At 44.9% G+C, this 14,006-nt stretch overlaps 1 protein-coding gene across 1 annotated transcript in view; it reads right to left on the bottom strand.

Moving 5' to 3' along the window:
• Positions 1 to 14,006, bottom strand: part of LOC126465925 (uncharacterized) — a 405,052-nt gene that overhangs the window by 134,980 nt on the left and 256,066 nt on the right. Inside the window, exons 17-18 of the mRNA XM_050096347.1 lie at positions 6,590 to 6,842; positions 2,427 to 2,628 (exon numbers count right to left, since the gene is read on the bottom strand). Of these exons, the coding sequence (XP_049952304.1) occupies positions 2,427 to 2,628; positions 6,590 to 6,842 (455 nt within the window). The remainder of the gene's footprint in view (positions 1 to 2,426; positions 2,629 to 6,589; positions 6,843 to 14,006) is intronic.

Genomic DNA, 14,006 nt, shown 5'->3' with positions numbered 1-14,006 from the left:
AGATTCGAATCTGATTACCCAGTTGTTATACCAAGAGACTACCGAGTGACCCATGCGACACGTCACGAAAATGAACTTATCTTCAGTGGCTTATATTTCCTCTGAAATCTTCAAAGTCAATTTTCTCGAATATTTTTTTGTTTTTGAGATTTGCATCTAACAGTTTTGGGTCATTCCTATTTGAGTTCTGAACTTCACGTGCCATAAATATAAAAAAATTACAAGAATCCGACTGATGGGTGATGTTCTTGTAATATCCATTCAAACTGGAACGTGAACCACCTATTTTAGACCTCTTTTTCGGAAGGGAAATCATGTACCTGCAAATGTTGAAGATTTGGTTTTCTCAACAATTGCGAGAACGCACCGAAATTACCATTTTTAACAGAATGGAGCACCACTGAACAGATATCTGAATGTAACAGCGTTTAGGTTTGTTTATAAATAATTCTTCTCTTCTCGATTTTTTTTCGATGTTTAAAGTGTACAACAAGTTGTGTGTGATTGTTAGTGTGTATGAGACTCAGCACAAATGGACTATATGAAAACTTAAAGTCAACGAAATGAAGCAGGCTCACACATCGACAACATCACATATAAATGGCATAATACACACAACAAACGCACTTGAGAATCATTTCCCGAAACGTGTCGTGTGAAAAGTACCGTGAATAAAGGAAATCGCGATTGGAACAGAAAAATTATTTATGAACAAACCAATTGATTTCACAGTCGCAGGCTTTCAAAACCATTTATAACGGATCAAATCAGAATAGCAGAGTTTCTTGACAGTGATCTGCCTCAACGATGAAGCGGTCGTATGTAGTGTATGGATCTCGCGTTTCACTGTTGGCCTCCATGGTCGCCTTATCTCACGGTGTGTGAGATTCTTGTGGCTTATGAAAGACTCTGCCTATGTGCCTTCCCTTCAAAACACTTCGGAACGAACTTCGAAGCAGAATAGCAACAGAAATGAATGCAGTATCTCCAGACGTGTTGGCAAAACTTTGAGCCACAGAGAGCACACTTAACATTTGCGAAAGTTAAACAAAAACTTTGTTCGAAAAGTGATTGTAAAAATAACCCCAAGATTTTATGCGTATGCATGTAAAAAATACTCCCTTGTACTTTCGGATGCATCTTTTTAAAATAAAAAAGTTTTTCGTTTTTTTCGTTTTTGTTCTTTCTTCAAGTGTCACACACTTGCCTGTTATGTTCTCTTGTGCAGTGCTTTCATGGGCTGTGATAGTTATTTGATCTCTCCACCCATTTCTTGGTCTATCTACTGATCTATTCCCTGTTGGTCTACAGTTGATTATAATTTTACATATCCTATTTTCATTCATGCTTCTAACACGTTTTTTCATTTATTTCCATACTCTTGGATCTGTTCATTTACGCTTTCAAAACCCCGTTCTTGTCTTCATTCACATGGAACACACAATCTTGTGAAATCAGATGAGTCTTTTTGAAAGTTCTGTAATAATGGTGAAGGGAGACATACGTTAACGCAACAGCGGCAACAGCAGTAGTAGTAGTAGTAGTAGTAGTAGCAGTAGCAATAATATGGATGATGATGGTGGTAGTATTAGCTCATTAACAGTGATAGTAATAGCTATTGTAGATAGAAAATTTGGTCTATTGTAGAATACTGGGTAGTGGGCTATAATAAAGAGCAAAAAATAAAGAGTAATTTTTAACAGAAAGTCATCGTGGTAATGTGTATTCCACACTTAAATAGCCTTGTTAACCTACCAGGTGGTCGTAATTAAACTGCAGCTACTCACAGACGTCAACTGTGGACTGTAATTATCCTATGGCAGCGAAACTTGGTAGATATGCAAATGCGTTAATGTTTAACTGATTTGTTCTGGAAAAAAGACACAGAGGTCCAATGTAGACTGTAATTATCGTACGGCAGCGAAACTTGGTAGATATACTCGTACTAAAGCGTTGATGTGGAACGGATCTACTCTGGAAAAAAATTACTTTCACTTTCGGCCACCAAGTGCAAATATGACAATGAACAGCGCCTCTTCGACGTCGCCTGTGATCATATTGAACAAGCTGTATAAGCGGCGTTAACAATAAAATCAACATTGTCATTCTCGCTTATTTTGGCTTTTCTGCCCACACCCCTTCCCAATACATTGCAGGTGAAAACATTTCTATACAAATTTCCTCCATTCACAGCGACAGATTTGCACCGTGTTGCCAAAATTGGAATTATGTTTTTCCAGAGTAAGTCGGTACCGGAAGTAACGCATTGGAATATGTACCTAGTTTCGCTTCTGTACAACAATTACAGCCCACCTCTGACCTCTGTGGGTAGCTGTACACTGATTATAGCCGCCGGGTACTGTAATGCGGATTAGATATAAAAATGTAACTCTACAGGTGGGTAGGATTGTGCAAGTGGAACCTACTGCCCCCTGCTGAAGAGGAAGACGCTTCCCGTGCTGGTGACGGTGGCGTTGCTGTTATGGAGGGACTCGTCCAGCCGCAGCTGGGCCAGCAGGCGGTACGTCTTGATGTGGCTGCGGCCGTCCACCGAGTCCTGGAGTGCGGCGTTCAGTGTCGGGTAGTTGGGGTTTACAGGCAGCCACGTCACGTCCGCCGTGCTGAAGCCTGCGCACAGAAGCCAAGCATACGCCACCGCAGCCTCGCACTTCAGCACACGTATTGTAGTCTAAAACTGAAACTAGCTCTTTCACTGTGAAAAATAGATACTATTCTTTTCGTTTGCATTTCTGTATCCAAGCTGCACTTATTGCTTTCCGATTTAACTGATATCGATTTCCAAGCCACGATATTCTTTTAGGCATCTAGATATTAATACCAATTCAGCTACAACTAACACAGGTCAAAAGAACGCTTTTTGACTTAAGTGGGATATTTTTTTGACTTTTAGTGATCTGGATTTTCATGTGATAGAAAATGCCGTATCACCCACTATTTGTTTTACAACGAAGTCAGTACTGGAAAAGGCATTTTAGCAATTTTAATTACGAGGGTTGGAACTCTAATACATACAACTATTTCTTTACAGCTCGTACAAAATAGATAAGTGTTTCATAGTTTTACTGACCTTCATAGTAGTCACTAGCATTGTGTATAGCCCGTTGCCAGGAATGTGGAAGTCGTAGGATACTCTCAGCAGTGCCAGTTGTGTTGAAAAGTTCGAGCGGCGTGGTCTATTGTCCGACAAATTTGTAGCAAAAAGCGTTTGGCGTCATTGGCCGGGAGCCCCCATGCGGGGCAAGTCCGGCCGCCTTACTGCAGGTCTGCGCGCCGGATGGGGATGAAATGATGATGAAGACAACACAACACCCAGTCCCTGACCGGAGAAAATCTCCGACCCACCCGGGAATCGAAGTGGGGCCCGTAGGACGGCAATCCGTCACGCTGACCACTCAGCCATCGAGGTGGACGAATTTGTAGCACTTCTGAAGCGAATGCTGTGAAGTGTTTCCTTCAGTTTAGAAATCGAGTTGAACCCACGAAGGCTTAAGTCAGGGGAGTGCAGTAGGTGGTACAGCACTTAGCAGCCCCATTAGTCAAAGAAATAAGTAACAGCTTGCACTGTACGTGCTTGAGCATTGCCCTGCAAAATAATGGCCAGCTCCTGCAGAAAGTGTCGTCGCTTCTGTCTCTATGCTGTTCATTTTTGGAACACAACCTACGACCAGCTTAGAGACAGAAGTGATGACACTTTCTGCACGACCTGACCATCATTTTGCAGGACAATTCCCAAGCAAGTACAGCGCACGCTGTTGCTGATTTGTTTGAGTGATGGGGTTTCTAAGTCCAATACTACCTCCTGCACTCCCCTGACCTAAGCCCTCGTGAGTTCAACTCGATTTCCAAACTGAAGGAAATACTTCACGGCATTTGCTTCAGAACTGCTCCAAGTTCGTCGGGCAATAGACGGCGCCGCTCGAACTGTCAACTCAACTGGCACTGCTAAGAGTATCCTCCGACTTCCACAACGGTGGCAACAGGTTACACACAATACTGCTGACTACTTTGAAGGTCAGTAAAACTTTGAAACACGTATCTATTTTGTATGTGCTGTAAATAAATAGCTGCCACTATTAAAGTTCTGACCCTCGTATATATATTTCATATACCATCTCAATAAATAATAATGTGAAGTTTATAATATTTTGGCGTAAGAATCTGATTGATTACAAAATATTGTATTATCACCACATATTAATTTCAGCGTAATAAAACAGCCCATGAAGGCAATAGCCAAAGATGGGAAATGCCTCATTTATCTCAGGATGAAGTTAGAAACTGAAAATAAGGACTAGCTGTTGGACTTGATATTCGAAAAATAATATTCACTTACACCTCTGAAACAAAAATAACTGGGTTTGGTTCAAAATGGTTCAAATGGCTCCGAGTACTATGGGACTCAACTGCTGAGGTCATTAGTCCCCTAGAACTTAGAACTAGTTAAACCTAACTAACCTAAGGACATCACAAACATCCATGCCCGAGGCAGGATTCGAACCTGCGACCGTAGCGGTCTTGCGGTTCCAGACTGCAGCGCCTTTAACCGCACGGCCACTTCGGCCGGCTAACTGGGTTTGAGAGGAAGGCTTTCTACCATTCAACGAGGTTGTTACTGAGGTATTAGAGAACAAAACCTACCCACACTATTTTTCTCGTTTAATCAACATGCTGAGAAACGACAAAACGTTAGATTCGTTGATGAGCCTAAAATTCACTTTCTGAACAATCACCGTCTTTCCTAGAAAATTTGAGTGGTGTTGTATTTTCATGTTTGTACCGCAATACAACCTCCGCACATATTGAAAAAGTTACATGTGTATTGCTGATTCGCAGTTTTTAACTGTGAAAGAGCTGTTCGTGATAGAACAAACCTGGGATTCATTCCTTCTCCCTATACCCTCCAAAACAATCAACAGAATGTAATATTACCTAATCATAAAATATTTATTCATTGACCCATGTAATGTACATGTAGTTACTAGCCTGATCTGCGGTACCGGAACATAAATTACTAATAAGTATAGAGTAACATACAGGAACCATACGTCTAATACTGTGTATTTAATCAGATCACATCCTAAAAGTGAAGTATTCAGACTTCACCTCATACTACGTTACAAAATTACTGGGGAGTTTCTTTTTTGATGAATGTTTATTAACCTCTAAGTGTAAACTACGCTGGGGATCAAAATTACTAGCAGCTGTGAGGATACATAAAAGAAGAAGATGAGAACATCAGGCTGACGTATCAGTGCCAGCTGTCTCCATCCGTTGCAGCTAAGCGAAGAGTAAAATTTGTATGTGAAAGCTAAGGAGAAGAGCAACTTTGTAGTAATTTGTGTGCATGAGTATTAAAAGACTCCTGAAGATGGAACTGTGTGGTTTTTAAATCGATAACTATTTAACAGGAAAATAAAAGGTGCAGCTCTTTGGGTACATGATTAAAAAGCGAATAAATATTTTTTTTATTATCTGTCGTGAAATTTTAGGAGTGAAATACCCACCATCTTCCACCACAATGAAAGAAGCAATATTAAAGGAACACGAGCTAACTTCACTGATAGTGGATCAGTAAATGGATCCTAGGAATTGCCCAGGCATTTTCTGTCAAATTTAAATCAAAATTGTGGGACTGGGAGCTGAAACCTACTTCTTCCGAATAGGAGTTGCACAGCTTGACCGCCGTGCTTCTATTCGCAATACCTGTCAACGGAGTACCAACAAGATAGCACCTACTTGTGGCACATCAACGATGCTACTATCTGGTGATACGTATAGCACTTATTTAGGTGAAATAACACGACCAGTGTTTCTAAATAAAGCGAAACAGCAAATATCTTTGAAAATATAATGAGGACAACAGTTTACCACGGGACATGGCAGAAAGATGGCAGGTTGGGGTTTAGCGTCTCGTCAACGCCCTACGTTGGACAGGACAGCAATGGGGAATAAAATCGACATTATCAATTTCAGGTGAACCATTTTAGCATTTACCTTAATAGGCTTAGGCAACCGCGTGTAACCTTCAGGGCCGGACGGATAATTCATGTTTGCTCCTCCCCAATTCTAGAGTTAGAGCCCCGTTCCTTTATCATTGCGCCACCTCAGCTAGTGGGAACAGTGGACGTGAGTATGATCTCCTTGGAACAGTTCGAGAGGAAGGCGCTAGTTTTTTTCGTCTTGCTTCATAATGAAGATTGAACCCACAAGATTGCTGCCTGGTTGCCTTTAATGGTCATCTACTTTAGATGAAATTAAGGAAACGTGCTGACTTCCCCGAAGAAAATAATTCGTTGCAAATTACCGCCCGAACAGCCCCTCACGATCTCCTAGATACAAAAAGGGAAGGAGGATTAGGGTTTCGTGTCTAATTTCAGCCAAACTGGTTTGTGTCTTATGAGATTTAGGGAAATAACGTAAAAACTGTCTGAATGGTCAAATGGGGATACGAACCTCTGTCTATCAAGTCCATTGCCACACCACAATGCCTCCCAGCCAGCCCTGTCATGGCATACCCTCTCCTCTGGCACAAAGCATGTGATCCAAGCAGTCTGCAGAGCGCCCATACCTGCATTCTTGGAGTCGTCCCACTGGAACGGCGTCCTCTGTGGGTCCCTGGAACTTCCCAGAGTGACGTTATCTGCGCAGCCTTGTGGGTCCTGAGCCACCTCGCACGTCATGTTGTAGTTGTCCTCCATGCCGATCTCTTCTCCGTTGTAGGTGACGGCGGTTCCCGGCAGCAGTGTCACCAGCATGTTCATTCCGTCCACCAGCTCTGGGCTGTACCGGCTGGCCACGCGGTGCTGGTCGTGGTTGCCGATCTGCAGAGGAAATACCGTATCTAACTTTTCACTTTCGCCACTAAGGTCTACTACCATACAAGTTATGTATGGGGTTAATCATAAGATCTCCGTGCTTTCAGACAACTGTATGAAAAATACAGACACACACAGACAATAGACACATACAGTGGATAAAGGATTTCCCCAAATCTTTTACTCAGATTACAGGTGATGAATATGGTCACTGTTCGTCAGGCGGTAAGCGGCTACACATGTGTGCAGTTAAATGAAGTACAAAGTAAGAAAAGTAATGAGACTGATTTTTTATCCACTAAAGTTTTTATTTTTTTTTAAACAACAATTTGTTCCTTTCAGAGTTGTTACCTTCGGCATCTTTACATCGCCGGAGCTTTTCTTCAGCTTGGAAAGGCTTCTATTGGTAGGGCGTTTAACATGCCGGTCACGTAGTTTTGAATGTTCTCCAGAACGCCAAAATTATGTCCTTCGGGAAAAAAATGTTGCAAGAACTCAGATGAGGTGAATAGGGGGGCTGTGGAACAACAGGACGTCATTTTTCGATTTCGGGAAAAGAAAAAAATATCACAAGGACCCAAATTAGGCGAATAAGGTGTACAGGGGAGCTGTGGAGAAACAGGAATGCCTTTTGAGGTAAAAAAAAATCCGTGACAGAAGTGACTGTGCATAGGGTGTTGTAATGATGCAGAGTCCACTTGTAGCTAGTGTCCTGTCTGATTCGAGTCACCTTTTTCTTGAGCCTTTCAAGGAGACTTGGTTGATAGATTGTCCTCAAATGGTTCAAATGGCTCTGAGCACCATGGGACGTAACTTCTGAGATCATCATTCTCCTAGAACTTAGAACTACTTAAACCTAACTAACCTAAGGACATCACACACATCCATGCCGCAGGAAGCATTCGAAACTGCGACCGTAGCGGCCGCGTGGTTTCAGACCATAGCGCCTAGAACCGATCGGCCACCCGGCCGGCGATGGATTGTCCTGGATGAACAAATCCTTCATGCGCGATGCCAAAACAGCAAATCAGAATTATTTTGATTTGCTCACTCGAGCTTTTTCGGTCGAGAAAATGTCTCAGTGTGCCACTCCTCACTTCGCCGTTTTCTCTCGGAACTGTCCTCAAAAATCTAGAATTCATTACCTGTGATCACGTGACTGAACCATTCGTTGTCATTGGCATCCTCCCATGAAGAAGATCAAAGCACTTGTTTCTTCGATTGTCCTTCTGCACAGTTGTGATGTATTTCATTACATTTTTTGGCACAAAGTTTTCGCATGTGTAAATCTTAGCTCAAAAATTGATTTATGATGAAAGAGTTTAACAGGTCACCCATCATCTTTATTGTGAAACGTCGATCTGGTCTCACAAGAGCACGCATCATTTTTGAAGGTGAAGGTCTCCCTGAGCCAGGTTTAACGTGTTCTCGGCCTTCAAGAAGTTATTTGTGCCAACGAAAAACTTGTGCTCTTGTTAAGGAATGTTCCTCATGACCATGTTTTAAATTTTCAAAGGTAACACTCGCCGTTTCCCCAAGTTCAACAAGAAATTTGATGGCATAACGTTGCTCTAAACTCACAACCAAAACACAGCTTCACTGATGGCGCTCTCAAAAATCTCGTGATGGCTGCACGGAGCTGAAACTCCGACTGAGCATCTCGAAGGGGTTAATGCACAGGTTTACACAAGTAGAAGAACATAGTGTGACCAAATCGCTCACAGTATTGTCTCTCTCGCTGCTTTTCTCACACACGTCGTACGTCATGTTTGGCGGTCTAATGGTACATTGCGTGCTTGGAAACGGAGAAGTCGTGGAATCGCTTCCTCTCAACGATACACGATTCGGATTCCCCATTAAACTGTAGGTCCCCTTTACCCGGTTGGATTACTGAGATAGAACAGAGACACGCAAGGCGACGAAGTCGTGCCCAGTTGAATGATTTGGACTAAGCCAATGAGCCACACGAAATTATTATTGATATTCACTGAAGTTCCAGGTGCTGCTGAGATTGCAGGCCAATTTGGAAATCTGTTCGTTTGGGCCGGCCGGTGAGGCCGAGCGGTTCTAGGTGCTTCAGTCTGGAACCGCAAGACAGCTACGGTCGCAGGTTCGAATCCTGCCTCGGGCATGGATGTGTGTGATGTCCTTAGGTTAGTTAGGTGTAAGTAGTTCTAAGTTCTAGGGGACTAATGATCTCTGATGTTAAGTCCCATACTGCTCAGAGCCATTTGAACCATTTTGTTCGTTTCGTCGCCTACCAGCATGCAATCGAAGTGACAACACGGAGCCGATAATTTGTCTGTTCCATAGTGCCGTTTTCTGCAATTACCCCACGGCGCGTATTAGCAATGAAAATTTTAAGGAATTCTCTCTCCATTGAAATCTTTCATTTTTCTGTAGGTCTTGTAGGTTTCGCGCAGTCGCCTTATGAAACCCCACACGCACTTATGAATAACTCTGAGTACACAGGATCAGTAGCACAATACTTGTACATCATTTTACTTCCATTGCGTGAATGCTTCAAGATTTTGAAACGAGGTTTTAGGCGCATGATAGTATGCCTATGGCTAAACATTTCGTAGCACGATTAATCCTCAGAACTCCTGCATCAAACAAAACATTTTATACACTGAAGCACCAAAGAAACTGGTACAGGCGTGCATATTTAAACACAGAGATATACACTCCTGGAAATGGAAAAAAGAACACATTGACATCGGTGTGTCAGACCCACCATACTTGCTCCGGACACTGCGAGAGGGCTGTACAAGCAATGATCACACGCACGGCACAGCGGACACACCAGGAACCGCGGTGTTGGCCGTCGAATGGCGCTAGCTGCGCAGCATTTGTGCACCGCCGCCGTCAGTGTCAGCCAGTTTGCCGTGGCATACGGAGCTCCATCGCAGTCTTTAACACTGGTAGCATGCCGCGACAGCGTGGACGTGAACCGTATGTGCAGTTGACGGACTTTGAGCGAGGGCGTATAGTGGGCATGCGGGAGGCCGGGTAGACGTACCGCCGAATTGCTCAACACGTGGGGCGTGAGGTCTCCACAGTACATCGATGTTGTCGCCAGTGGTCGGCGGAAGGTGCACGTGCCCGTCGACCTGGTACCGGACCGCAGCGACGCATGGATGCACGCCAAGACCGTAGGATCCTACGCAGTGCCGTAGGGGACCGCACCGCCACTTCCCAGCAAATTAGGGACACTGTTGCTCCTGGGGTATCGGCGAGGACCATTCGCAACCGTCTCCATGAAGCTGGGCTACGGTCCCGCACACCGTTAGGCCGTCTTCCGCTCACGCCCCAACATCGTGCAGCCCGCCTCCAGTGGTGTCGCGACAGGCGTGAATGGAGGGACGAATGGAGACGTGTCGTCTTCAGCGATGAGAGTCGCTTCTGCCTTGGTGCCAATGATGGTCGTATGCGTGTTTGGCGCCGTGCAGGTGAGCGCCACAATCAGGACTGCATACGACCGAGGCACACAGGGCCAACACCCGGCATCATGGTGTGGGGAGCGATCTCCTACACTGGCCGTACACCACTGGTGATCGTCGAGGGGACACTGAATAGTGCACGGTACATCCAAACCGTCATCGAACCCATCGTTCTACCATTCCTAGACCGGCAAGGGAACTTGCTGTTCCAACAGGACAATGCACGTCCGCATGTATCCCGTGCCACACAACGTGCTCTAGAAGGTGTAAGTCAACTACCCTGGCCAGCAAGATCTCCGGATCTGTCCCCCATTGAGCATGTTTGGAACTGGATGAAGCGTCGTCTCACGCGGTCTGCACGTTCAGCACGAACGCTGGTCCAACTGAGGCGCCAGGTGGAAATGGTATGGCAAGCCGTTCCACAGGACTACATCCAGCATCTCTATGATCGTCTCCATGGGAGAATAGCAACCTGCATTGCTGCGAAAGGTAGATATACACTGTACTAGTGCCGACACTGTGCATGCTCTATTGCTTGTGTCTATGTGCCTGTGGTTCTGTCAGTGTGATCATGTGATGTATCTGACCCCAGGAATGTGTCAATAAAGTTTCCCCTTCCTGGGACAATGAATTCACGGTGTTCTTATTTCAATTTCCAGGAGTGTATAAACAAGCAGCTCACAGCACTGCGGTCGGCAACGCCTATATAAGACAAGTGTCTGACGCAGTTGTTAGATCGGTTACTGCTGCTACAGGTTATCAAGATTTAAGTGAGTTTGAACGTGGTGTTATAGTCGGCGCACAACGATGGGACACAACATCTCCAAGGTAGCGATGAAGTGGTGATTTTGGCGTACGACCATTTCACGAGTGTACCGTGAATATCAGGAACCTGGTAAAACATCAAATCTTCGACATAGCTGCGCCCGGAAAAAGATCCTGCAAGATCGGGACCAACGAGGACTGAAGTGAATCGTTCAACGTGACGGAAGTGCAACCCTTCCGCAAATAGCTGCAGATTTTAGTGCAAAGCCATCAACGAAACATTGATATGGGGTTTCAGAGCCTCTCGTGTACCCTTGATGACTACGCGATACAAAGCTCTACGCCTCGCATTGGCCCGTCAACACCGATATTGGGTTGTTGATAATTGGAAACATGCTGCCTGGTTGGACGAATCTCGTTTCAAATTGTCCCGAGCAGACGGAGGTGAACGGGGTATAGACACAACCTTATGAAGTCATGGACCCTGCATGTCAGGATGGGATTGTTCGAGCTCGTGGATCTTCTGTGCAGTTGGAGTGGTATGGGACCCCTGATACGTCTAGATACGACTCCGACAGGTGACACGTACGTAAGCATCCTGCCCGATCAGCTGCATCTATTCGTGTCCATTATGCATTCCGACGGATTTGGACAATTCCAGCAGGACAATGCGACAATCCACACTTCCAGAATTGCCACAGAGTGGCTCCAGGAACACTCTTCTGAGTTTAAACACTTCGGCTGGCTACCGAACTCCCCAGACATGAACATTATTGAGCATATCCGGGATACCTTGCAACGTGCTGTATTCTTACGGATTTATGAACAACTCTGCAGGATTCATGGTGTCAGTTTCCTCCAGCACTACTTCAGACGTTAGTCGGGTCCACGCCACGCCGTGCTGCGGCACTTCTGCATGCTCTCGGTGACCCTATATAACATTAGGCTGGTGTACCAGTTTCTTTTGCTCTTCAGTATAGTTTATATGGTTGTGCTGTGTAACAGGGGTCTCAGTCATTCCTACTATATTTGTATGTGCGCGAAAACGTTTGCAACTTGCCCCGTTAAGCGCATGGTGGCGCTAGTGCCCTCCGTAACACTCGTGAGCACGTTGAAAGCAGTGTGGCACCTTCACGGCGAGGCGGTTCGATGGTTGCTGTCCACCGCTTCCTGATATGAAGTAACTTTTCATAACTACGGGCTTTGAATGTTGCTAGCTGGGGCTTTTTACCTCTTCTTGTTTTCATATTTCGCTTCCTTCATTATAGGTTAAGACCCCTTTAACATGTCAGTTTTTCAACTGGTCAATTTAAACGATGATGCCTTGTTGGTTGCTCGTAACAGTTTTTTATTTTGCGAAGGCTGAGGCCTCCTCCTTCCGTTATAAAAACTGAAATATTTTTCTGACGTGTCAGAGTATTTTATTTTGAGAGGGCTGAGGCCCCTTCTTTCCTATATCAGTGCTTATATGTTTTACTAACGTGTCAGTATTTCATACTATTTGTCATACAGGAGAGATTATTAGGATATGTATCTGCTTGTTTATCGTAATGTCGATTCTACGTTTCTGTCTTGTACATGTACACAGGAAGATGTAATCTGACATCACGAAACCCGTAGTTCCTGTGAAATGGAGCTGTGCAAAGCAACGACTGCGCACCTACCACAACAGCGACGTGAAGGGATCTCAAGAAAGCGCAGACCCACGTGTCAGTGGAAAGAGCGAGCAGCGCCACACTTCCGGGAAGACAGAGTTCAGAGCCCCCTGTCAACGCTGATTTAACCAGCCGCCCATCGCTGCCCGGCCAGTTCGGTCGCAGACTTCGAGAGCATTTGTACTTAGTAATAGAAAGATTATACTTAGCCTGCATTCTGCGACCAGTAATACAGAGTCAAGTACTTGTATGTAGGAGGCACAGGAAGCACAGGCACAAGAAGTTAAGTTTCTTTTCCTTTTTGGAGATTAAGTTTTCCATTAATTAGAAAGTGTTTTGTACAGTTGACATAGCATTCCTATCGATGGCCATCGCAACTTCTCTTTTTCCTTGTTTGTGTCCATGCAGCCGAATAAACAGGAGCCGTATACACTACTGGATATTAAAATTGCTACACCAAGAAGAAATGCAGATAATAAACGAGTATTCATTGGACAAATATATTATTCTTGAACTGACATGTGATTACATTTTCACGCAATTTGGGTGCATAGATCCTGAGAAATCAGTACCCAGAACAACCACTTCTAGCCGTAATAACGGCCTTGATACGCATGGGCATTGAGTCAGACAGAGCTTGGATGGCGCGTACATGTGCAGCTGCCCATGCAGCTTGAACACGGTACCACAGTTCAAGAGCGGTGACTGGCGTATTGTGACGAGCCAGTTGTTCGTCCACCATCGACCAGACGTTTTCGTTGGTGAGAGATCTGAAGAACGTGCTGGCCAGGGCAGCAGTCGAACATTTTCTGTATCCAGAAAGGCCCGTACAGGACCTGTAACATGCGGTCGTGCATTATCCTGCTGAAATGTAGGGTATTGCAGAGATCGAATGAAGGGTAGAGCCACGGGTCATAACACATCTGAGATGAAACGTTCAAAGTGCTGTCAATGCGAACAAGAGGTGACCGACACGAGTAACCAATGGCGCCCCATACCATCACGCCAGGTGATACGCCAGTATGGCGATGAAGTATACACCCTTCCAGTGTGCGTTCACCGCGATGTCGCCAAACACGGATGCGACCATCATGATGTTGTAAACAGAACCTGGATTTATCCGAAAAATTTACGTTTGGCCATTCGTGCACTCAGGTTCGTCTTTGAGCACACCATCGCAGGCTCTCCTATCTGTGATGCAGCGTCATTGGTAACAGCAGCCATGGTCACCAAGCTGATAGTCCATGCTGCTGCAAACGTCGTCGAACGGTTCGTGCAGATGGTTGTTGTCTTGCTTACGTCCCCAT

The sequence above is a fragment of the Schistocerca serialis genome, chromosome 1, assembly GCF_023864345.2.
Source record: "Schistocerca serialis cubense isolate TAMUIC-IGC-003099 chromosome 1, iqSchSeri2.2, whole genome shotgun sequence".
Lineage (NCBI taxonomy): Eukaryota > Metazoa > Arthropoda > Insecta > Orthoptera > Acrididae > Schistocerca > Schistocerca serialis.
Note: the sequence above shows the minus strand (reverse complement) of the source record. Positions and strands in the feature narration are given on the sequence as shown.